We start from the raw sequence: 24,369 nt of genomic DNA, 5'->3' as shown, positions 1-24,369 counted from the left end.
GGAAACAGAGGCCATTCTGCAAATCACTGAATAGACTCTAACAGATAAAGAAAATTTAAAACTAAATTTAAAAGTCACAATTTTTTGATAAATTTATTGTTACTTCATTTCCACTCGATTCTAGTTGGAACTATAAACATACTGAAGCACTGTGAGAAATAACTGCCCTGCCTTGTGACCTCTCCTATGATTTCTGGGATGCTTCCAGCATGTTCTGAAGTTCCTGATACAGCAGGAAATACACATAAAAATATTTTGATGTGAAAATTGCAGCTCAGTTAAGTGTGGCGGCCTAGCAAAGTTCAGCTGACAAGGGTGGCTAAGGATCTCTCAGGACAGTTTTATAAAATGAGCCACTGTGACAGAAGTTGTACAAACAACTGCAATTTTATGTTACCCAATTATTCTACTTGTCCTGAAGAGCTCTGTCCAGATAGGGTGGCAGCTACAAAACACATGTGGAGCAGAGCCTGTCCTCAAAAATAATCTTATACCAGTGTAAGAGTATTAGGTTTGTTAATAAAAGCTAAAACATCACTACTTCCATTCCCAAAAAGCCTTTGTTCATGATTAAGTAAATTGTAAAGCTGCTAATAAAAGAAGCAATAAAGCTGAGAGACTAAGAACTATGATTAGGACAAAATGAATATCCATTTTAAGGAATAATTCTCCCCATATTTCAACAAATGTAACCCCAAAGGTGGCTACAACACAGAGCAATACCTCAGGTCTGCACAGCACCACAGAAATTAGAATAAGTGCTGCTTAAAGTTAAAATTCAGAATACTTGGAATATCAGCCCTGTCATTACATAGAAGCATAATTACAGCTAATTAACTTAAAGGTTAGGAAAGAACCTGTGCAAAATAAAGGAAGCTCTTTCTTCTGTTAATGGAAGGTTTGGCTAATAGATTTGTCAGGTCCAGGTAGAAGAACATGTATTTATCTTTTAAAAATAACGTGCCCTTTATGTGAATCTATAGCAGAAAAATATGGGAGTTATTAAAATCACTGTAGAGGGGTAATAGATGGTTCTAATTCAAAATGAACTTAATAGAGTATGATTTTTGCTGCTTGCAGTGGAAGTTGTTTAGTCTAGGCAGTCTCCCATAAATCTGAACAAAACCTATGACAGTGCTGCAAACCAAATGAATAAGAAAGGCAACAAAGAGCTTAACTTTCATTTCTAACTGAGCCAGCCCCCATGGAAAACAAGTGATGTATCTCCAGCTGATAGATACAGGGCCTGAGAAGCAATAATATCCACCAGCTATCAGCACAGTTGCATATGGATTATCTATTATCAGAGAGACAGGTTTCAAAAAAAAAGCAAAACAAAAACAAAAAAAACCCCAAGATAACTCAGTTGGCCAAAAAAAAAAAAAAAAAAAAAACCACCCAAAAAACAAACAAACAAACAAAAACACCAAAACCACCACCAACAACAAAACCCCAAAAAACCCAAAATCTCACACCAATCTGACAAACAGCAATATCTAAAATGTCAATTTAATCATTAAATGCAATCACAACAATGTCCCATCAACAATATTAGACATGATGCCTGAAAAGTGCAGAACAGAGGTAGCTGCCCATGGCTGTGAAAGACAGCAGCCAAAGTGTGCCCCACATTGAATCTGGTTTGAAATTCTCCCTTTGACTGCGTTGTCCAGGCTGCACCAGGAACACTCAAAATAAGCAGGACAACAATCATGGCACTGAACTAAAATTGGGATAGAGTGGTGGTGTTGTGGAGGTGCTTTAGCTTTTTTTCTTTAAAGTTCCCTTTGACTTTCATCCATTAGCTCAGTCTAAACTGGGGGTTTCTTTCTAAAATTAAATTATCCTAAACTATCTTCTGGCACCTTCCACTGGCTTGTCACACTCTCAGTGGTTGACTGAAGTTATTGATTTTTCTTTCTTTCTTTAGGTTAAGGTAAAGTCACTTTAATCACTCAGAGTCTACAGAATAAATAATTACAGAAATTACTAATTTAGTATCTTTCTAATGTTTTGGCAGAAATACAGAAGCATTTTCATTCACAGGAAAAGAAACGTGATTTCTCAATTGCTATTGAGAAATATTTACAAAAAATTGTACATTTTATTGATCTTGAACAACAGTTTTTCTTAAATTAAACATACTGTGTTAGCTTTTAAGGGGAACAAAACACCCATAACTGCCTGGCTGAAAATCATCCTGTGTTCATTTCTTTTCTCATTACAGAATAGAAAGAAAATAGTTATAGTTATTACAACTGAGGTGCATGATGTGCATCTTTGAGAGGAAAAACTCAGCAGCACAGGCAAGAGTCAGATGTGCTGTGCCAGGGAATGTGGATGCACAGACCTTTGCCTCCCTGTTATCATTAATTCCCACATTGTGCCAGATATCAGTATGGATGCACATTATCCCTCTCCTCGTAGCTATACAAAGAGCACAAGAACAGCGAACGGACACAGAATATTTCTGTTACCTTTATTCCCTGTCAGTAAAGCTCAGAATGCAGTTGTTTCACATTTCCTTAACTAAAAATTGAGTGTCCAACTGTCCATGCTGCTTTTGTTACACTTATGAGCCATTGCTAAGCCCAAGAAAATGGTTGGAATAAATGGCTTTTCCTGTAGATTTTTTTTGTCTGTGTTTTTCAACAGCTCTCCCAGGAGAGCCTGAGAACTGGATGGTGAGGACTGTGGCACATGCCCCCTTCTCACAGTGCTGTGGGGCTCATTCAGCAGCATTCACTGGCCTACCAGCAGCTGCAAGGGAATTTGGGGTTCATTAGTATGCTGGTGGTGCTCAGCTTATTTCCTATTTTTTACCAGAAACGTCATTCTGCAGCCAAGATGCAGACATGAACGAGAACAAACTTGGCTGGAGCTGACTCTGCTGTGGACAAAGGCAGTGCTGGCAGCTGGCACATTATTCCAGCCTAAAAAGCAGTATCCACTCTGAGATCACTTCTTGCATCATGCAGATCTTTACTGATAAAGTTAGCAGAGGTGACGATGGATTTGGTTTGGTTTTTCAGTGTCAAGTCATGAAGACATTCAGAGAGGCTGGAGAATCTCCAGTTCTAGAACTTGCTCTGATGACAGGATGAATGTCCCATGTGCAGCATGACATGTCACTGTGCTGTATTTAGTTGCTTTGCTATATGACAGGGAAGATCTGAATTGTCTATCTGGGCATGCAGATTTTCTCAGTCCATAAAAACAGCACAATGCAATAGGAGGCTATATTTTCTAAAGCAAATATTAAACACAATGTGTTTTTAAAAATTAGGATCTGATATGAATGTTTACTGGATATGAACAGAGCTTTGAAGGGATGGACCAGAGGGAAAAGGAAATTATGCAATGAACTGGAGAGAGGAGACATGGAAAACAAAATGTTCTAGCAGTGTATAATACATTATCACCTTCTGTGACTTAGCCACATAAACTATGACTATTATAGCTTTGTTTTTATGTAAAAACTTAGCTCTGAGAATTCTAGATTGAACTCAAATATAGTGCCAAATAATAAGGCTGATAAATTTACCTACTTGGTGTTCCAGGCATGACATGAAGAGGCAAATAATTCTGTTTATCTGTGCTGTTTATCTTCTGACTGTACTATCAGGTTGGTCACTAGAGATGAACCAAATAATGACTTAGAGATTAAAGAAAGCCTTGGGATAATTAGAGAGCTTTCTGTTGTTTAATGAAAGTGGGTAAAAAATTTTGATAAATTGATGTTACTGCTTGCTAGAAGATAACAATAAAATGCATGGGTTCTCTCTATTTATAGGTAATTTCTGTATATTTATACTATAGTGAAAAGATTCTAATGTCCACAGTAAAACTGAGTGAGCATCACACACAAGTCAATACACCTGATCTCCATTTGAAGGTGTAAGGAATGAAGAACAACTATCAGTAAAGCAGTTTTCCAGAAGTTAGCAAATGCTTGCATGTATGTGTCTCAGACCATGAACAAACATCCTTGGTCAGTCGAGGATTACTGCTGGTGGCACTCCATCCACTTTTATCATTTCCAGCTGCCACTTTTATCCAACTCCTGTAGGAGATCAGTTCACATAAACATGCCCAAATTTCTTCAAGCAATATAAATTAGACCAGTTTAAACAGTTAAACAGGTGATGTGAGGTAACCTAGCCGATTTTCCTTGCAGCAAATGGGCAACATTGGAGCACTGACAACAGAACAGTAAGGCTGGCAATTTCTGGCAGGTGGGAGGTGACAAAAAGCTGGAGGTGGTAACCTCTTTGCTGATACAGATGGATGCAGACAAGGATGCCAGTGCTATAATCTGACTACACTCTAAAGCACATTTAAGTTCTTACATACAAAGGAAAGTCTGCATCCAAATAGTTTTGTTTCTATTGTTACAAAAGTTTTTTTAAAAAAGAGAAAAAAAAAAGATGTTTTTAAACTGAAAAGTGAATTTATATATAGTGAAAAAAAGAAGCTTTCTGGAAGAACTTTTAACTACTCTTTTACACAAGGCTCCTTCCCATTCTGTGTCTTTAATTCTTTGCATACGAATAGCAGTTCCACTTTCTTTGCATTACAAAATATGACAGATTCTAGATAAAACATGCCAACCAAAGTCAGAAGCATGAGCTCTGGTGTTATGTGCACCACCTATGCACAATATGGTAAAGCAGCTTTTGACAAACTCAAGTAGCTAAGAGAACAATGCAGAAAGGTAATCTCCATATTTGTGCACTTTGGTTTTCGGCTCCCCAGTTATTGCTGTCTCCCCCCATTCCCAGAGAACCAGAGTTCCAATACTTTGATCTGCAGTGGTACCCAGCTGCTGCTGCACTCTATGGAGTGTCTCTGCCCACAGAATTACAGGCACAAGCCCCCAGTTCAGCTTTGTCCCTTCCTACTGTGGGCCCTAATGCAGCTACTTGACACCCTTACCTATCACATCCATACTTTGCAGAGAAGGGCTGGAAAATCTGCCACTCTGACATGGTCCTGGTGCTTTTTGGAGGTTTGCTGTGTTCAGCAAGGGCAGCTGCTCGCCAAGCAGCAAAATTGGCTATCTGGCTGTTCAGCTGAGCCACTGATCTCTCTCTCCTGGGCTGGTGCACGTGAGATGGCCATTTCTGGATTGATAACTAACTGCCCCTTTCCCCCACACTGCATTCATAAGGCTTTTTGGCTGTGCTGTGCTCTGGAGCAGTACAGAGGAATGTCTCATTAGGTTTTCTCAGACACTTTATAGAAGTTTCACATTGTTGGCCAAATACAATTGGTCTGTAACTATTTGGAGAATTTTTAACTTCTGAGGCTACACACTCTGTGCTGTACAGAGATTATAAAACCAGCTTTCCAGGTACTTTCAAAGATACCTTTTCTTATGCTAATAGAAAAATAAGAAAAGGTTTAAGTGGGCTGTGATATTTTTCAGAACAATCTTGAGTAAATTAAAATGTAAATTTTTCTACAATCATTGCTTTTGGGTGACAAAGCTTTTGCTTAAGTCTTTGGATGCACCCTTCTTCCATTTGATTTTCACATTTGGAGGTTTTGCATGAATTTGCCTGATCACTTCTGTGATCTCTTTTCTTATTCCTTACGCTGACTTATGCAGTTTCTGCAGGAGTCTTTTTAGCTTGCTAACCAACATCAAACTAACCCAATAGAAAAAAAAATTCATTTTCACATGTTGGCTGAGTGGACTGAATTAAATGATGCAAGAATCATGGCAGAACTGCTCAGGTATGGGGAATTGGGTCCTCTGAATTTCTTATTATCACCTCCATGGATATACAACCCCTGGGACCAGGGGTCCCTAGGAACTGGGGTTCCTGCCTCACCAGCAAAATCTTCCTGAGTCTCATGTTCCTACAGAACAAGGTCTGACAGTGCAGGGCCTGGCAAGGCTTGGTGTCACAGTGCCCTACAAGAGGCAGCACAGCATCCCTGCACAGCAAAGCTCAGCAGGGACCCTCAGCCCCCGGAAAGCTGCAGCACCCACAGCACCCTGAGGAACAGCACAGGCCACCGTGAATGCCTCCACTCTCAGCCTGTGTGCCTGCTCCCACTGGGGTCTGCTACATCCAGTCTCACATCCTCCTTCTAAATTAGCCCCAATATGTCAGCCTAACACATAAGGTTATCTTAAAGATGTAAGGTTATAAAGTTGAAGAGTTAAGAATATAAACTTAATTTAGAGGAATGCATACCTAAAGATCCCAGAAGTGAAGTTTAAGGACATGAAAATGACACAAGTCAGATTCATAAAAAATTCTGCTAAATCATTTTGATTCCCAGGGGAACAAAAACTGATCCCCTAATCTTGGTTGATTGATAGTATTTGCCCAATGGGATTCCTATCCTGAACAGGCCTCTAGGTACAACTAGAATGAAAATAACAACTCTCAGTTATTGGATTTAGGGGAATTACTCTGCTGTACTAATATGTACATTACATAGATTATTTATATTAGTCCCGAAAGTTTTGTTAAATTAATACCTTAAAACACAAGTAGAATATAGATAGGCTCAATCTAAAAATTAACATTTAGGAAGAACAAGGTACCATAAACACATCAATTTCTTCTTCACATTGCTCACAAAATTTTAAATTCATTCCTTCAGAGAGAATTTTGCAGGCTTTTTAATTATTCCATTTTCATCTTTAAGTTTATAGAGGATTGTTCTGTTTTAATCCCAGCAAATATCACAATCAAAATCCCTACTTGGCCTCAGCACACTTTCATGGTGCTGCCCTGCTGGATTCTGTTGAACAGCTCCTGGTGACAGAACACAAGGCTGCTTCATTAAACATCCACCAGCAAATCTAATGTGTGAAAAGTTTCAACAACTCATTCATAGTTCAGCTACTTTATGATAAATTTCTCATCAAGACATCACAAGCAGAGATCAAAGAAACTCCAGGGAATGATTTATCTTCTGATATTCATAAACTTGTGAAGGTGGAAAGTCTAAAGAGAATGAGCAAGGGCAGCTGATGAAATAAAGAAGTATGGAAACTAGGTATAAAATAAAACCTCATCCCAAATAGAAAAACAAATCAAATGGGGGGCGGGGGGGCGGGGAGGATGTGTATTTTTGCTTGAACTATAGTATTTAGCATCAGGAATATGTTGTTCACAAAAAGGGTTTGACTGACTGGGAGACTGACATTTCCTATTCACAGACTAAAACCAGCATAAACAGAAGCACCCCTGGGTTATTCTACCCCTGCAGAACCCTTCATCTGTTTCTGGCTTTCACTCATTCTGTACTCCTGCTTAGTGCAAATTACTGGGAGACACTTTTTGGAACAAGAATTCCAAATTTCCAAATAATACTTGAAGATCATACACTGATTTTCCCAAATATTTGGCAATAGGTTTAGCACAATACATTTAGTTATGTGTGCTCTCAGATATCCTAAAAATCAAATACATTAACAATCCTACTGCTGTTCACTTTGGAACATCGTGATTTTGTTTATCAATTTCTTTGTGTTCAAAATGTGGAGACCAACTTAAATCTTCTCAGTTTGGTTCATGTCAGTCTACAACTGCTAAAAAAACCCTATACAAATAAAAAATAATCCAACTTTTGTTCAATGTGACATACTATTGCAAAATTCAAAATACCTAGGACTACAGGAACTGAAATAGCAGATCTAACCAGAGACACCCTAAAATCTGGTTAGAAATATATCAATACTGAACGGTCCAGAAAAAAAAATTCAAATATATCTTGAAAATTAGTGGTTGACTCATGCCTTGAAGCATTTTGAAGGTTATCCAACCCCCTGCAGCTGTTTGGCTCACATGTCCTTCATCTGCATTAAGAACCATGTTTTGGGCCTGGAAAAAGTGCTCAGCAATGCACAGATGCACAGCAAAGATTTAGAAATTGGATATTTTATGTATATGGTCTCTGAATATTAAACACTTGAATATTCTAAGCCAATGCCCAACATATGGTTTAATTCACAATAAATGCTGTAATAATGAGGGAAATGTCATATGCTTTATCAAGTGCATGCAAACATTGTATTTATAAACAGCATATAACAACTGTGTATACAAATTTTATAGTATACACTTTCTATGTGTGTATGCACTTTACACAACTGTTCAAAATTGTCCATTATAGCTATGTAATTTATATAATTATCTTACAAATTATACTCTGACACAGCATTAAACTATTACATAGCATTACTTTGCTAACCTCTAATACATATTTACTTCTACTGGTTTCCAGAGTTTTGGTCCCAGAACACCTTAAAAACCTACAAATTTTGAAGTTACTTACCATGAAACAAAATAAAACAATTTTTTTTTTCTCTGCCCTTCTCAAATTTGGAATTCTGCATCCAAACCTCAAATACTGCCAGAGGCCCAGAAACTCAATTCTCCCTGTCACAGCAGTAATAGGTTAAAATTGTAGCACTGTGTGCCCTTGCAGTGCTGCCAAGAGGCAGCTTTATTTCGCTTGAAATTGAGATTTAAGGCTTTGAGTGAGACACAAATCACATATCTAGCAATCTAACTCACTGGTCCTTAGCATCATGACTTTTAAAAATCAGTTTTTATCATTTTATACATATTTTACCTATGACTGGAATCACAATGTACAAAGGTATCCAGCGTTATGGGTAAAAGGGATAAAACTTCTATTAAAAGTCTTCTGTACAGTTAATATTTTCAGTAGCACTTTGCATTGTACTATGCAGACAGTATCAAATATTCCACAAAATGTATTTTCTGAACTAGTTTTCACAGGAGTCCTGGAAAGGCCTGCAGAGCTCAGCCACAACTTTGCCCATTTTAATAATGGCTCACTCCAAACTTACAGAGACAAATCTTTGTAGGACACCATTGTGAGGCCCCTTTTACCAGAAGAGAGAGCTGTACTAGAGCACTAAAGGAATGTACTTGAGAAATTCCTTGTGAACTATGGCTCAAGTGATGGCGATTTTTATAGCCTGGGCTCACCAATACAAGGAAAATTGTAACAAAAATTGCATGACAGTAATGTATGACAGCATGACAGTTCTGTACACAGAATGTATTTAAAATATGTCCCCAGTAAATTCCTTTTCCTCTTAAAGTAAGAAAAACAAATTTATTCATTGAAAACAAATTCATTCAGTATTTGATAAAAAGTCTAATTTCTAGACAGAATTGCGTGGAAATAACTTTTGTAAACAATCTGCACTGGTTTTAGAAGAAATATCTACAGGCATCTACTGTAAAAGATCAGTTTGGAGAAATTCAGGATACACTTAAAATAATCAAAGCCTTTTAATACTGTATCAGTGAAATCATCAAACTCTTGCTTAGATGAACACACCTAGTGCTTGTCAAAGCAAAAAGTTTTTATCTGCCGCAAAAACAGGATTTCCCCTCAGTTACTTTGGTTTAACTAAGGCTTTCAGACAAAAACAGCAAAAGAAAACAATTCTATTATTAAAAAAAAAAAATAAAACAATCAAAGGACATAATGGAAAAAACCAGGAACTTATTGGAGAGGAAAGAGAAAAGGAGACAAGAAGAATGGGAGGAGAGGGAGAGTAAAGCAAAATAGAACGTACCCTTTAAAATTCTCCCAATATTTCCTCTAAGACACAGGTTTCTTGGAAGTAGAAAAATTTTAAGGGACTAGATGCCGAGTCTGCACTCAGACTGAGATTTTTGGATGCTTAGTCCTATTCCCTGAATAGAACAAAGGCCACTTTGGTAGCCCGAGATTTCATTATACTCAACCCAGGCAGATTCCCCCACTTAACAAGGCTCGAGTATCCACTTTCTTTTTTCCTACCTCCTTTCCACTACAACACTCAATCACCTTCCAGGCCTTACTGACCTCTCATTTTCCCCCCTGCCTTTCTACAAACTGAGACAGTTATTTGTCTCTTTCTGAGTACCAGAAGGCTGCCAAGCATAAATATTCACAAGGAGAGTTTGGTGGAATAGCCACTACCAAAAATTCATAAACAAAACCCAAACAATAAGTAAATAAACAGTTCACTAACTTTGTGCAGACAAGGTTGGTTGTACATGTGACTGTTGTACACCCAACGCCCTCAGCTCAGCTCTGCCTTCCAGGGAATAAATCTATTATCCAGCAGCCTGCCCTGCAGGGCTGTCCCATGGCCCAGCAAGTGAGTTTTACTCAGTAATGCCTTCCTGTGCTAATATTCTAAAGATGCTGATGTTTCTCTCTTCTCATTCTTCTGGTTTTGTGTTTTTCTGAACTTCAAACACATGTTCTTGGTGCATCTATTTAACTTCTCCTCATAATATGGAATGCTGTGACCCAGAAATCATGCTGAATTCCTGACATAAGTCAGAAATTCCATAACTTGGAATTTCTAATTTCCAAGTTGGCACCAGGAAAGTGATTTCACTGCAAGATCACAATACAAAAAGTAAGGCCATAGGAAGAAAATGAACTCCCACTTGCAGGATAGCTACCTTAAAATACAACTCAAAAACTGTCTTATCTATTGCAAGACAGTCTATTTTTTAAAATCAAAATTTGCACTTGTCATGAGAGTATCAGCATATGGGAAATGGTTCCAAGGGCTATGTACATAAGTAATAGAGGTGTTCTCCTGGTCCCATGGAAATGAAAGGTATCCTCTGCACTGTCATGGTAAATGACAGTAAAGCCAGAATCATCCCTGATAAGCACAGAGCTGATTTCTGACCAGCACCTCACACACCTCCCCTGAAGGTGCCATTGCCTCAGAAGCAGCTCCAGTGAATTTTGGACAGGCCTCTTTCCAGACACATCCTTCTCCAATGTCAAGGCTCACTAATGCCACCTCCCAGTACCACTGCCTGGATGGTTTGAAAGCCAGGACACACAGAGAGAAGGCATTCAGTATAAAAGGTGCAATTTTACGTGCTCTCCTCTTGGATTTCCCAACAGAGGGTTTAAAGTGTGTTACCAGAGGGCTAACAACAGTTAGGTAATCATCACTACTCTCCCTCTGTGGTTGTTTGGGTACAAACTACACTCATGAGGAGTTCAATTCACCTTTGGCATGCCTGTATGCATGCATAGGACAAGAGAAACAAGAAATGAAAGCTCAGAATACTTCTCAGTCAGAGAATATAATTATTCATCTAATACCTAGCCATATCTAATCTCATAATTCATTTAAACTTGAAGAGAAAGGGAAGCTTTTTCTAAAATGTCTTTTTCCTAAACAGACCTGCTAATGTTTAATCCAATTGTCAAAGCCTTTTCTTGCTTTCTTGCTTTTTTCCCATCCATTCTTTGCTAAGTGATACCTGCTTTTCATTTGGCAAGGTACAAAATGAAAGATAGTTAAGGAGAGTGAGAACACAAAGAAATTATATGAGGATATGAAAAAATTTAAGCACAACAACCTTAGTTTTGACTGGGACTGAGGAGCAATCCTAAAACAGGCCTAGGATCCCCTCTCCCCACCCCGCCCCAAAAAGAAAATTACATGTTATAGAGTTCTCCCCTAAGAACTACATGAGATGGAATTATCAACCAATGACATCCAAATGTTTATGACATCCAAAAACCTTGAAGTGACAGGAAGAATAAAAATCAACTAAAGAGAAAAGCTCTACAAGAAGTATTTGTCAAATTGAGACATTTGAATACTGACAAGACATTAGCTCTTCTTTTAAGTGATACCAAAAAAATCTTGCTATTGGAAATGAGGAGATCTGTGATATACTCCACTTCTCATGGCACAAACCAAACTTATTAACACATCACTGCCTTTGCTCAGTTTCACAACAGAATTCTCTGGGGAATTGTTGCATCACTTGTTTCTGAAATATGCTGGATACTGGTGACACTAAAATATGATTACAATACATAAGTACTCTTGGAAACATTTCCCTGTAAGCAGGAAAAGCCACCCAAAAGATGCATGAGGTTTATCAGGGCTCAGACAAATCCACTCCTGACCATGAAGGGAAGCTGCTGCTGGGGTCACATGGAGCCAGGACCTGGAAATAGCATGTGTTCACATGCTAACTTGTGTGATTTTCATGTATCCTTAACACACCAACAGCCCAAATTTCAACTTCTGTTCAGTTTACTTAAATAATTTTTCAATTGCCTAAAGATTAGGAGAGCCACTGTTCAACCCAAGTTCCATGACAGGAAGAAGGATGTTGAACATTATTTTTCTTAAGCAGAAAAGTTACTTTCCTTACTTGGAAATGCCAATTTTACTAAAAATTTTTATGCTGTACTGTAAGATGAATTTATAGTGTATGACTTAGCAAATACTAAAGTTTTGCTCTTAACATTAGATAGTTCTACTATACTTCATCCTCATGACTTTATATGTTTAGGCAATTTTTCTGCTATGGAGCAGATATTTTGTAGCTGTATTTTTATACCTGATCAGACATGATACATAAATATATTTTTACTGTGGCTCTCTCCCCCAGAAAAGCATAGGATATTTATAGTTTCAAACCCAGGCAGCATCTAGACCTTTGTCTAGTTTCTGTTAGAGTTTTTATCAACAAGTTTAAAGCAGTGCTATCACATCTGGAAATTTCAGAAGGGACTCCAAAATTCTATATTTAGGAACACCTTCTTATCTTATGGTGTGATTCAATCCAAGTCAGTCTGCTGTATTAACCTGCTTATTTTGTTCAACTGGGAATCTCTCTTCATTTTACTTTTCAATAAGAAAACATGATTATCTCAGGTCAAATGTAAAAATGCTCTGGTTTGTGCCGCAGGTTTGTCTGCCCAAAACTAACTAAAAAACATTTTACAAGAATCTGCTATGTTGCAATGAAGTGATGTTTACAAACCCAGCCTTCAGTCTGTAGTACACATCAAAGAAATATTGTTAATACAAAGTAAAGGTAAAGGGCTGAACCTACTTTGGGATTGACAATAGCCTTTCTCGCTCATGATTACTGCACTGCTCTGTGGGAAGGTAATTTATGGAAGCACATAGATCAGTGTGGCCACACTGCAGTGCCTTTGCTGAAAGAATTCATGTCAGAGTAGGATCTTCTGAGAAAAAGGAAATTAATCAGCAACCTGCTCACCTGTATTTTTCCAAAGCAAAACTCTCTGGTGGCTCAGAGAGATCTCTGCACACTTAACTGTAATTACCATGAAGAAATCTTTAGCAGTTGAATTGTGTTGTTTTTGCAAACTGACCTAAGAAAGTTCCCAGTTCCCTGCGGCCATGTCACTGAGTCACTGGCATGACATTTTCAGCAAGAGTCTGTTGTGGAAGCCAGGCTCTTCAGACACCATTTCCTTCTCCAAGTCATTACACAAACTAACAGATCGAAGCAGTTCCTTGTTGAATAACCCATCTGATCCTATAGGAACTTCTAACTTTTGACAGCCAAGAAGAAGTTCAAGAAGTATTTTTAATCCTCTCTCCCAGATTTACCAGCAAAACAACACTCAGCCACTAAAGCACCACAGCACTTTCCAGCCAGTGTCTAAAGAAAACAGCTTTTTATCAGACTTGTTTTCTGTACTATGTACAAACAGTACAGAGTGACAAAGTGCCTTTGCATTACACAAACACTGAGAGAGCAAAAAGAAAATGAAAACAAGGCATTAAACAAAGAAAGGATGTGTACAATGGAACAGGCACAAGCTACTTTTTGTTTGTTTTCCTTTTTGTGCTAAAAATAGAACACAATGCTTATTTTTGTGTAGAGACTACTCACCAAAGGCTGAACAAACCAGACAATAAGAATATCAACATCATTAAAGTTCTTTCTGATTTTCAGTTATGTAGATTCATCCTTTCCTGATATTACTTACTTCAGAAACTAAGTCCTCTGCATGAGGGAAAAAAAAATTCAACAGAAGTTTTTTAAAGTGGACATTGTAGGGAGAAGTGATCAGACTTGGTCCTATGGCAGTTAAAAGTGTACTGAAAGGAAAATGTTAGACACTGAAGCTACAAATTTTATCAACCAAACCTTCTGTAACTTTGAAGCTTTTAAAATTCCAACTATTGTACAAGGCTGAATAGATTTCTTCAATGTTTCCCAGCTGTGAAACATAACATTGCCTGTTCTTTGGAATGAACAATAATTAGCAACAAATAGAAAACAGTGCACATTCAGTGCAGGTCAGTTTACGAGTGTTCTTGCCAGAATTGCTATGCAGTTAAACAAATGAAATATGCTGTTCTATCATGTCTTATCATTACACTGAAATTAAACCTTGAATAATGTCTGTAACAGAACTGATGTGGCAAAACCACAGTCTGATCTAGACCCAGAACACTTCCACACAGGTGTTATTTGCATTGTGCATCACAAGATACTACTACCGCAGATATTTAAACATGAGAGGTTCATGTCACAACACACATTTGCAGGATAAAGATTCCCCTGTAAATGAATCACAAGTTCTTGTAAACTACCAAAATCTCATCAATACAACAACATCACACAACCCCAGCACAGATTTGCAGATACAATAGAGAAATTAATTGTCTATGATTTTAGGTATTTTCTAAAAACATCAACAGTAAGAGTTTCAATGTATTAAAAAAAAAAAAAAAAAAGTGTTGTCTTAGAAGACAAAATAAAATCTTTCCGATATCAATGTTTTATTAAGGAACTTCTATGCAGGAAAAATAAGAACTGAAATGTAACTAATTTCAGTGCTGCTGCAACAAAATTAATTTTAACTTCTCATTGATAAAATATTTGATTTCACCTCCAGTAATAACAGTAATATTTCATTTCTTCTTGGGTCTAATTAAAAAAAAAAGCCTCCTTCCTGACCACCTCAGTGGTACTCATGAGCAGCTGGAATTGAGGGAATTGGTAACACCTGAACCACAAATTTCATTTGAAATGAAACTAACAGTATCATTTCTCTGATATATTCCCTGCCGAATATTTACAGTGCCCACAATCTCCCCATATTTTTCTCACAGATGTGCCTGGCAACAAGAGCTATGCACACTGTTCTGGATGTGGTTAACAACTGCCTTTACTTGCAACTGACATCCTCTCTTCCTACCAAAACCATCTACCTTAATGCATCTTGGAATTATATTTTCCTTTCTCACAGTCAAATAATAGCAGTGACTTATGGTCAGTTTAGTTATTGATTACTTCAGTCAAGTTTTATCTTTGTGTCACTTCCTATTTATGTGTCCCATTTATAGAGAAATTCCTATCAATTATATGACCCTGCACTTCATAGTAAGAAATTTCTACCAGTTTCACTTACTGTATTTTCAAATTGTCATCTAGCTCTTAATGTTTAATGGCTTGGTCTTAACAGTATTAGCAAGGACCTCTTATGTCTTGTACCTTTCCTGCTGCTTCTTTAATGAAAATATTAAAACAAGATTAGCCAAAAAACTGTCCCAAAAGAACTCTATTAGTAAAACCTCTCTAATCTAAATGTTTCCTCTCCAATACTAGAAACAGTAACCTCTTTCTTAAGTAGTTCATCATACCTTCTCTTCTACTAATCCCCATTTTTTATAGCTTAAGTGATATTTATTATATGGAGTTTTTTCAGCTAAATAAATATGGTGAAGTCTCACTAGAAAGGCTTGCACGTCACAAGGTGCTTTTTGTAAGCTTCTGCTTTATTGTACTCTATTTTTCTGCAATTGCTCTATATTTAATGTATTTTCCTTCTAAGTTTATGATGTTTTTAGACCACAGTTCACACTGCCGCCACTTTCTTACTTAACAGACATTTCTGAAAATGCTGTCCTAAGTGCACCAAGCTATTTTACCTAAAAACAAAATAATAAAAAATATTACAGCTAAAATAAAAACATTTCATCTTGCCTTTTCAGAGGGAAGAAAAAAAAAAAAGTAGTATGTGGTCTAATAGTTTTAAGCAGTCACCCAGGTCTCTAAGCAGTTATAACCCTGAATAAAATGGTTATTTTAGTGTAATGATGCTTGCTCAGCAATTACTAGCAAATGCACATTAGCAGAAATGCTCTGCAGAGATAAGGGCCTCTGAATGTTCCTGTCTGTGCATGCACTCCATGGTCAAGTCGTAACACCTGTACTGTGATCTTACCATCCTTGTGCATTTATAAAGGCCCGTAGCAATCAGATCACTATTCCCATTTAACTGTTACTGTTCACACAGAGGGACTCACAGGCACATCTAGACCATCTCAGACTTTGAAAAAGATCACTTTTTTTACCCAAAATGTACAGCTTAGGCCCAGCTGGAACAAGCAACAATTAAATACAGGAAGAGTTTCAAGCTTACTAATTTACTGTTTTAAAAAGTATGTTGCGCTAGTAACTTTTTCAGGCTTTCAATTCCATCCTATTAAGACTGTTGTCACAGATTTCATTTCAGAGGCACTGGGATCATGGAGTGGATACATTACAAGAAAGAAAGATCATCAAAACTTAGAAACCAGATTTCGACTCTATACAGATAGAGCTGAAGGCAGCTGCCAGATTTTTGTTAATCAGTTGGAGACTCTTGACAAATGCCGTTTCAATGCCTCTCTTCCTCTGGTGATGATAGTCCATGGCTGGTCGGTATGAACTCCCATTTTATTTTTAATTCTTACTACATCTGATTTGATATACTTTCCTTCTCATCATGCTACAGAAGTAACTTCAGAAGTAAGGTTGTGATACAAAGATGATAGATTTCACTGGTACCTATCATGGCTAGAAAAAATACAAAGTGGATATTCCCAACAGATTCTGAAGGAACAGCCTACGAGCAATTTTTCACAAGGGACTCCCATGCCAAGGATTGAATTCAGCCCTGGTTTAGAGCCAGCAGAGCTTGAACAAGTAGCTGAATTAATGTGCTATGCCCTGGAGAGAAGAACACCAGTTTCATTTCTCTGATATGTTCACTGCCAGATATTTACAGACTTCTTGAAAAGTGGCCACAATATCCCCACATCTTTCTCACAGATAGACCTTTAAAAAGAACTTCTCCACAAGACCCTTTATTTTAAAGCAAAGCCTTCAACCTCAATTAATTATTACTGAACTGCTTCCAGTTAAACTGTAAAAACCAAGTCACCATAAAAAAAAGCTTTCTAAAAAGCATGCCAATAGTAAGAGTGACATTTCATCAGCTTCTCAGTTGGCAAAGAAACAAAAGAAAAGGCAGGATAAGAAACAAAGTAATTTTAAGAGATCCTTAAATTCTCATAGAACCAATGGAATCACATAAGATGGCACAATGGATCTTTCTTGCACATCTGCAAATATGCAGAGGAACTTTGAACACCCCCCGTGATGCACACAACTCCCTTAACAAATAAGAGAGATACATTTAACTCCCTTAGTAAATAAAAGCCAAGCTTCACCAAAAAAAAAAAAATTGTTCAAAATCTACACCCTCCTCCTCAAATGATGGGCATTTCTGTCTGTCTTTTAACCAGTACTTTTTAACAGTTATCTCCAGATGAGTTAAAGTATTTGGAGACATCATTTTGACTTATAAGAGTGTATATTATACCCTTATTATATTACTCTTATATTTTTGGTCCACCAAAACCTAAAGATTCTCAACACTGAAGCAGGCTGGGGCCCCTAAAATCTAGTTCTCAGCATTAATCCCTCCCTGTTCATACTGTGGTTTTTGTTTCCTTATGTTTTTCTCAACAAATATTTGGCAGAGACTGCTTTCCCATAACAATGGTTTTCTTATTGTTTGGGTTGGTTTTTTTTTTTCAACTGTGACAGGTGGATGGGATATTAGAAAGCTGGATCTGGAAAATGGCAGCAGCCCTGAAGTCTCATCATAAGCCAGTGAACGTGATCATTGCAGACTGGCTCACACTGGCTCACCAGCACTATCCCATTGCCGTACGGAACACACGCACCACAGGAAAAGAGATCGCACAGTTCCTGGAGTGGCTGGAGGTGAGAACTGCCAGAACAGCCTGTTTCTCTGGAAAAGATGTATTTACTTCCACAACCTTTCTGAAATATTGTGCTTGCTAACGTTTCTTTTCCATCATTCACTTTTTTTTTATGAAGTGCACATTTTTCTTCCATAAACTTTCATATGACTTTGTAAAACTTTTGTCAGGCAGGAGGTCAAAGCAAGTCGCCTTGCTTATGAAAATATTTTTATGTATCTTTAGAGATGAGATAGTTTCCTGCTACTTTGACTTTTCCATTAGCATGTGTGTAGGCAGCTGACACTGTTCCATACATAGAAAACAGGCAACCATCATTTGCAAGACAAAAGTACAGGAAAATGAGTTTGTTATCTGTGCTCAACTTCAGCTTTTAATGCAGAATTCAATCCCGACACTGCATCTGACTTTTGCTGCAGTTTCCCAAAGATTAGGATAAAATAATGGCTTAGAGATCCAGAATGTAAAGGGAGACATTTCAAGAGGACAGATATGCTTCACAAAGCAGATGACATGGAGGCAGTAGTGAGTACAGAGCCAGACTAATGCAGTGACCCTTTCACAAAACTCCTGCTGCATGGGGAGCAGTGGCCATGGCTGGATTGAAAAGGCTGCAGCCGAGTCTGCAGAGGATCCCTGCACAGCACAATTTAAGAAAAGGCAGAAAGCAAAGAGTAGAATGAGAATCACTCATACAAACCAGGAACTCTAAGCAATTCTTATTCCATCAATCTCTAACATTAAGCTACTTAATTTGAAATGAAATTATACTTCTATAATATAGCTAACAATGAATTTTTGAATACCTAGTGAAGTGAAAGGTGGAAGAGAAATTTACTGCAAGGATGAAAGGTTTGTAGCAAATACCATTAAAGGCCTAAGCAGGAATGGCAGGGCTAGAAGAAGGTGTCAGATACCACACTCAGCTAGGGACAAGAGGTACAAACGAGAAGGTAGGAAAGTCAGTCACTATTTTTCATTGTGATATTAGAAGAAACCGCCGCTCTTGGTCAAATATGGTTTAACTTCCTGGAGCCTAAAGTAATTTTTTGAAGCTGTTTAATTATTGAATGAATCAAATAGTGGAATTTGATCAGTTCCCAGGATGACATATCACATTGTCAACAATAAAGTCATTCTGTGATTTCCTAGTGTCAACAAACAAACCAAGGCTTGAATAAATTACTCCTTTCTCTAGTATTGTTGGTAGTTATTCTTGTACTGTGATGTGTTCCAGAATTTAAATATACCATAAATTTTCACAGCACTGAGTGTCTCCAGCCAGTAAATGTTCCTCATATGGAGAAGCAGTCCTTCAGAGTTAAAACCCCTTCATTCAAACTGCCATAACTATCTTTCTGCTATGCTTCTGTCTGCGTACAGGCAGACAATTATTTCAAAGCTTCTCAATGGATGTAACAAAACCCACAGTGCTGCACATTTTAATAAAGAATAAACAATAAGTAAATATTAGTGCTCTTATTCCAAGAATTAATAGGGCATGATCAGTAACAGCCTCAATAGCATCCATTTCAGCATCACCTGACAAAAAAAAATTGGTCAGATCTTGTGATTTCTAAGAGCTGTCTCTCTCACAAGAAGTCTGCAAAGTTTCACCTCATCTTCAGAAGAGATTGGTATTGAGACTGCACAGCCACTCCACTGGGACAGGCAACATGCACAAAGAAATTAAGTGAGGTTTGCCTTTCCTGCAAGCAAAACATGATACATTTTTCTTTTCAAGTCAGACAAACTTTGCAGCTCAGGTGAAATGCTTAAGATGTACATAGCATTGATTAGGTAGAAAGCAGGGCAATTCTGCTTCAATAGGTTTGTTACAAATCAGACACACATCTTTGTACAAGAAATATCATTACTGTGTCATTTAACATGTCTGATCAATATTTTGATCCCTTTAGTTTGGCTTGTACTGGTATCTCAGGCAAAACAACCAAGGCACCTTTTATAGGGGATTATTTTACCCTGAAGTTAAAGAACAGATATCCATTTTATAATCATAGGAAAGCCAAGTGCTGCTGACAAAAAGCAATGAACATCTGCATCAAATGCAGAATAACAATTCCACTGTGTTCATGCTTTTCCTGTGCATAGAAGATAAGTGGCAGAGCCCAAATGTGTGGCATTTTCCTGCTGCATGAAAAAGAAGCAAGAAATAACATTCAGCCAATAGAAATTTACTGAATGATTCATGCACCTCATTTGACCACCATCAACATACAAATTTCTTGTGTTATAATTCACAGTATTGCTAGCATGCAATAGATATTTCACTGTTTACTTTTCACATTTCTTCATTTAAATCAAGTTTCCGCTATCTTCCAGGAATCCATTCAATTTTCCAGGAGCAATGCTCATCTAATTGGATACAGCCTGGGAGCTCATGTTTCAGGATTTGCTGGAAGTTTTATCAATGGTACAAAAAAGATTGGAAGAATTACAGGTAAAAGACTTATACCTTTCAGAAAAGTAATAGTCAACTGAATCAAGTTGTGAAGATATTTGACATATCAATGTTGTATCAACAAATAGCTGTTGAATAGCAATATTCAGCACAGTTTAGAAGTTTCATCTCATTGGTTTAGAAATTCGATTTAGAAAACTTAAAATATTCTTGAAAATTAGGTCTCATAGCATTTCTACCTTTGATCTTTCCTACCTCAGTCCAATTATGACATAAAGAATACACAAGCATAGGGACTAGAAATCATAAACCAAAGACTCAAGATGCAGGTTGCTTAAATTTAGCTCTTATCCATTTCCAGTAACACTTTAAACTAAATGTTAGCCACTAACCTTGGATCTTAAGCCACTGTCTTGACCCAAAGTCATTAAAATACTGTTCATTGTTAGCAAGTAATTAAAAACATATATTAAGGAAATTGTCTGACTGTGCTTGAGCTTTCAATGGTGGGACAGTGCCCATATAGTGAATTCCAAACAGTTCTCCTGTGGCAAAAATGAGAGCTCTGGATTACATTTTACAAGAAGCATATCATTGGAGTACCCCTAGTAGATGCTTAAAGTAAACAAAGTTAACCCTAACACTTGATTGACTAGTGACTTTCTGAACCTTCTGTAATGTTTTGTAAGTGTACTAATTATAAGTGTAATAAAAATATATTTATAATATTATTGATACACTATATACATCTAATATACAGTGAGAGCTTAAAAAAAAAAACAAACAAAATGAAAACAGAAGTGCATTTTACACAAGACCCACATCAGCTACCTTTAATTTATCAAACATTTTACTTTAATCAGTCTTAGGAGTGAGGCAAATACTCATGGCTGTACTTTGAAGTCACCATTCTGATCTTGGATACATTGCCACATACCAGTCTCTTACACAATCAGTTCTTGTGGCAGTGCCTGCATGCCAAGAAGCTGATTTTACAAAATGTACCCTGATATTACACCAGTGTATGCACTTCTGTTCCCCAGCACTGCTTGCTCAAACCTTATAGGAACATAACACCTTGAAAATGGGTAAGCAAAAAAACACTTAAGAGCACATTATTGACTGTAACAGCTATATGCATTCTTCAGCAAAAGCTTTTCAGATTTGTAACAATAAGTTCCAAAAATGGATAGTTATTGAAGCCCAAAAGAATGTGGGTCTTTGTGGGACTTCCCTACTTGCTGCCTGTGTTACTAGTCTTGTCTGGATATATCTATGCAACGATATTAGTCCACAATACCAACAGAAGAATATCAAATTTAGAAGCTTGTCCTAAAAGCTGAATGCAACTTTAAACTAAGCACAAAGTTCTCTTCCTAAATCAATTCCCAACCAAGAAGACCACTGTGCAAAAAAATCCAGAAAACAAAAATCAACAAGACTCCCTAAGTGGAGTATTATTTCTCTGAATACTGTAATAATCTGCCCTGGAGATGTTTTAAACTGAAGAATTATTATTAATAAAATCTAGCAGGCATATAGGGCTTTTAAACAATAACTTAGTTTTATAAAGTTTTAGGTCCCACATGTGAGATAAAGTAAATTTTGCAGTGGGACTGGTGACTTCCAAAGGGCCTCTGAAACACAGAACCTCTAGAGTTTGAAAGAACAAAATTATGTCAAGGTCCCTCAAGTGGCACTGGCAGCAGGCACAGTTTGTCTCTGACAAACACGTCTGGCTCTGGGCCTGTGTCCTTGTGCAGGTCCCAGTTAGTGTTTGTTACAGTGCTTGTGTTTGCTTTAGGTGTAACCATCTACCCTCTGTGGGACAAGCGCTCTTATTGTTTCCATCAGAGACCTTGTAAAGTACCAGGTGCTGCCTGTTTTCAGACATTTATCAGACTTACAGCAGTAGAACAGTCCTTCTGCACTATATGACAATGAGATATTATTTGCTTTATTGCAGGCCTTGACCCTGCTGGTCCCTTGTTTGAAGGAATGTCACCAACAGACCGTTTATCTCCAGATGATGCAAACTTTGTGGATGCAATTCATACCTTCACTAAACAGCACATGGGCCTCAGTGTTGGCATCAAGCAGCCTGTGGCTCATTTTGACTTTTATCCCAACGGAGGCACCTTCCAGCCTGGCTGTCACATCCTGCACGTGTACAACCACATTGCACAACTGGGGATTGCTGGTAAGAACCAATGGCACACAGTGGGAGGCAGGGGGGCAGTGAGTCTGTCTGGGAAACTACATAATGGTGGTCTTAAACAGCATCTAAGGATTATTATTATCACCCCTTACATGCAAGGTATTTTCTTGTTTAGAGATGAAGTACCTGATTTTTACATGTCTTGAGCTCATAGTCGTTTTACTGACTCCAGCAAGGAATTGAGCTGCCTAGCACTCCTGAAAATGAGGCCATGAGCATCCTGCTGTCAAGCACCTCTGAATAATTTAATGGTATTTGTTTCAGCAGTAGGAGAGATGATAAAATTTATTCTAATTAAGCCAGATTTGTCTAGTGCGACATTAATTATTTCAAATCAAATAAAACACGGGTCTGTACTACTCACCTCCTTAGCTCACCTTTTCCCAGCTCCATGTCCTTCAGCAGCACAGATGATGCTCTCTCTAGGATCTGAGTGTCAGTATTCCAGGCTAGCTTTTATTTATAGAAGCTTATTTTCAATGTACCTAAACATAAACCTATAGAGAAACTGATGCAAGATACTGAAAAAGGTCCTGATGTGCAGTGACAACCAGAAGTGTTGACCGAAAACCCCCAATGAGCCCTGCTCACCCAGCACATGGCATCGCAGAAGTATTTCTCAATTATCCTCTACAATTGTATTTGGCCCTAATTTGGGCCTTACTTGTTAGAAGATAAATAATGACAAATGTGAAACTAAGCATCAGCTCGAAGCTTATCAATAGAGACATAAAGCAGTCCATTGTGATACATCCTATTTGTACAAAATAATTTTTGCAATCTGACAGCACTTAAAGAAAAAGATACTTCTCATAATGGGCAGACCTATTTAATATTTTTATTGTGTTGAATAAATTTTTTTCTCCTTTTTTCCAAGCAGTAACTGCAAGAAAAATTCAACATAAGACTGTGTCAGTCTAATAGGGACAAAATATGGTATTGCTGCCTAAGCATCCAAATCCAAGAGTATTCAGCAATTCAAATAAGACTGCTGTCTTTAATGTGGCATGATCTGAAAGACTGCACATCAACTCAGGCTGTATTTTCTTTTGACAAAAACAACCAGAACACTGAAATCAAGGCTCATACTTACAGTCTGATACTGTCAGGCTAGAGAAGTTTAAGCAGAAAATTACTTAAGTTTATTATCATGGAAGTTCAGCCATTCTATTTTAGAATTATCCTAAAAGTAAAATTGCTAGGATATATGATTTCTGAGGCAAAACCATGATGCAAAGGGTAGGGGCGTGTAGGGGGAAACAATATCATGTTTATAGTTTATAGTTGGCTATGGTACTTCTCTGCAGTTGAAATGGTAAAAAGAAACAAGGCCACGTAAAATTTTGTTGTTGCATTTTTTCAGGGATCACTCAAACTGTGAAATGTGCTCATGAGAGGTCAGTTCATTTGTTCATCGACTCTCTGCTGCACAAGGACAAGCAAAGCACAGCTTACTGGTGCAACGACATCAACACTTTCAACAAAGGACTGTGCCTCAGCTGCAAGAAGAACCGGTGTAACACCCTGGGCTACAACATCAGGGAGGAAAGGCTGCCCAAAAGCAGACGACTCTTTCTGAAAACAAGAGCGCATATGCCCTTCAAAGGTTTGTAGTAATACTTTTTACACTGTCCAGATTGATCACAAAGTGAAGTCTGAGCCTAAGCTTTGTGATCCTATTTACTCAGTCATTAAAGCTTATAAAACTGTGAGAATAATCAATTTGCTGAGACAACTGAGAATCCCAGTGGGCCATCTTGATGCCCTTTCATCAGGATCCTGGCTCTCCTATTTCTGTGGGAAAAAGCACACTGCCTGCTTGCCCCAGGCGAGCTGTGGAGCTGAGGGCGCGCAGAC

At 37.7% G+C, this 24,369-nt stretch overlaps 1 protein-coding gene across 3 annotated transcripts in view; it reads left to right on the top strand.

Annotated features, from left to right (window-relative positions):
* LIPC (lipase C, hepatic type) overlaps positions 1-24,369 on the top strand; it is a 68,338-nt gene that overhangs the window by 36,853 nt on the left and 7,116 nt on the right. For all 3 annotated transcript variants that reach the window (XM_085588262.1, XM_021532054.3, XM_021532053.3), the window contains exons 3-7: positions 16,324-16,523; positions 17,694-17,873; positions 20,216-20,333; positions 22,261-22,494; positions 23,876-24,118. In XM_085588262.1, the coding sequence (XP_085444388.1) occupies positions 16,324-16,523; positions 17,694-17,873; positions 20,216-20,333; positions 22,261-22,494; positions 23,876-24,118 (975 nt within the window). The remainder of the gene's footprint in view (positions 1-16,323; positions 16,524-17,693; positions 17,874-20,215; positions 20,334-22,260; positions 22,495-23,875; positions 24,119-24,369) is intronic.

The sequence above is a fragment of the Lonchura striata genome, chromosome 10 (genome assembly GCF_050655825.1).
Source record: "Lonchura striata isolate lonStrDom1 chromosome 10, ASM5065582v1, whole genome shotgun sequence".
In the NCBI taxonomy this organism is placed as follows: Eukaryota; Metazoa; Chordata; class Aves; order Passeriformes; family Estrildidae; genus Lonchura; species Lonchura striata.
The sequence above is the reverse complement of the archived record's forward strand: the minus strand, read 5'-3'. Positions and strand labels throughout refer to the sequence as shown.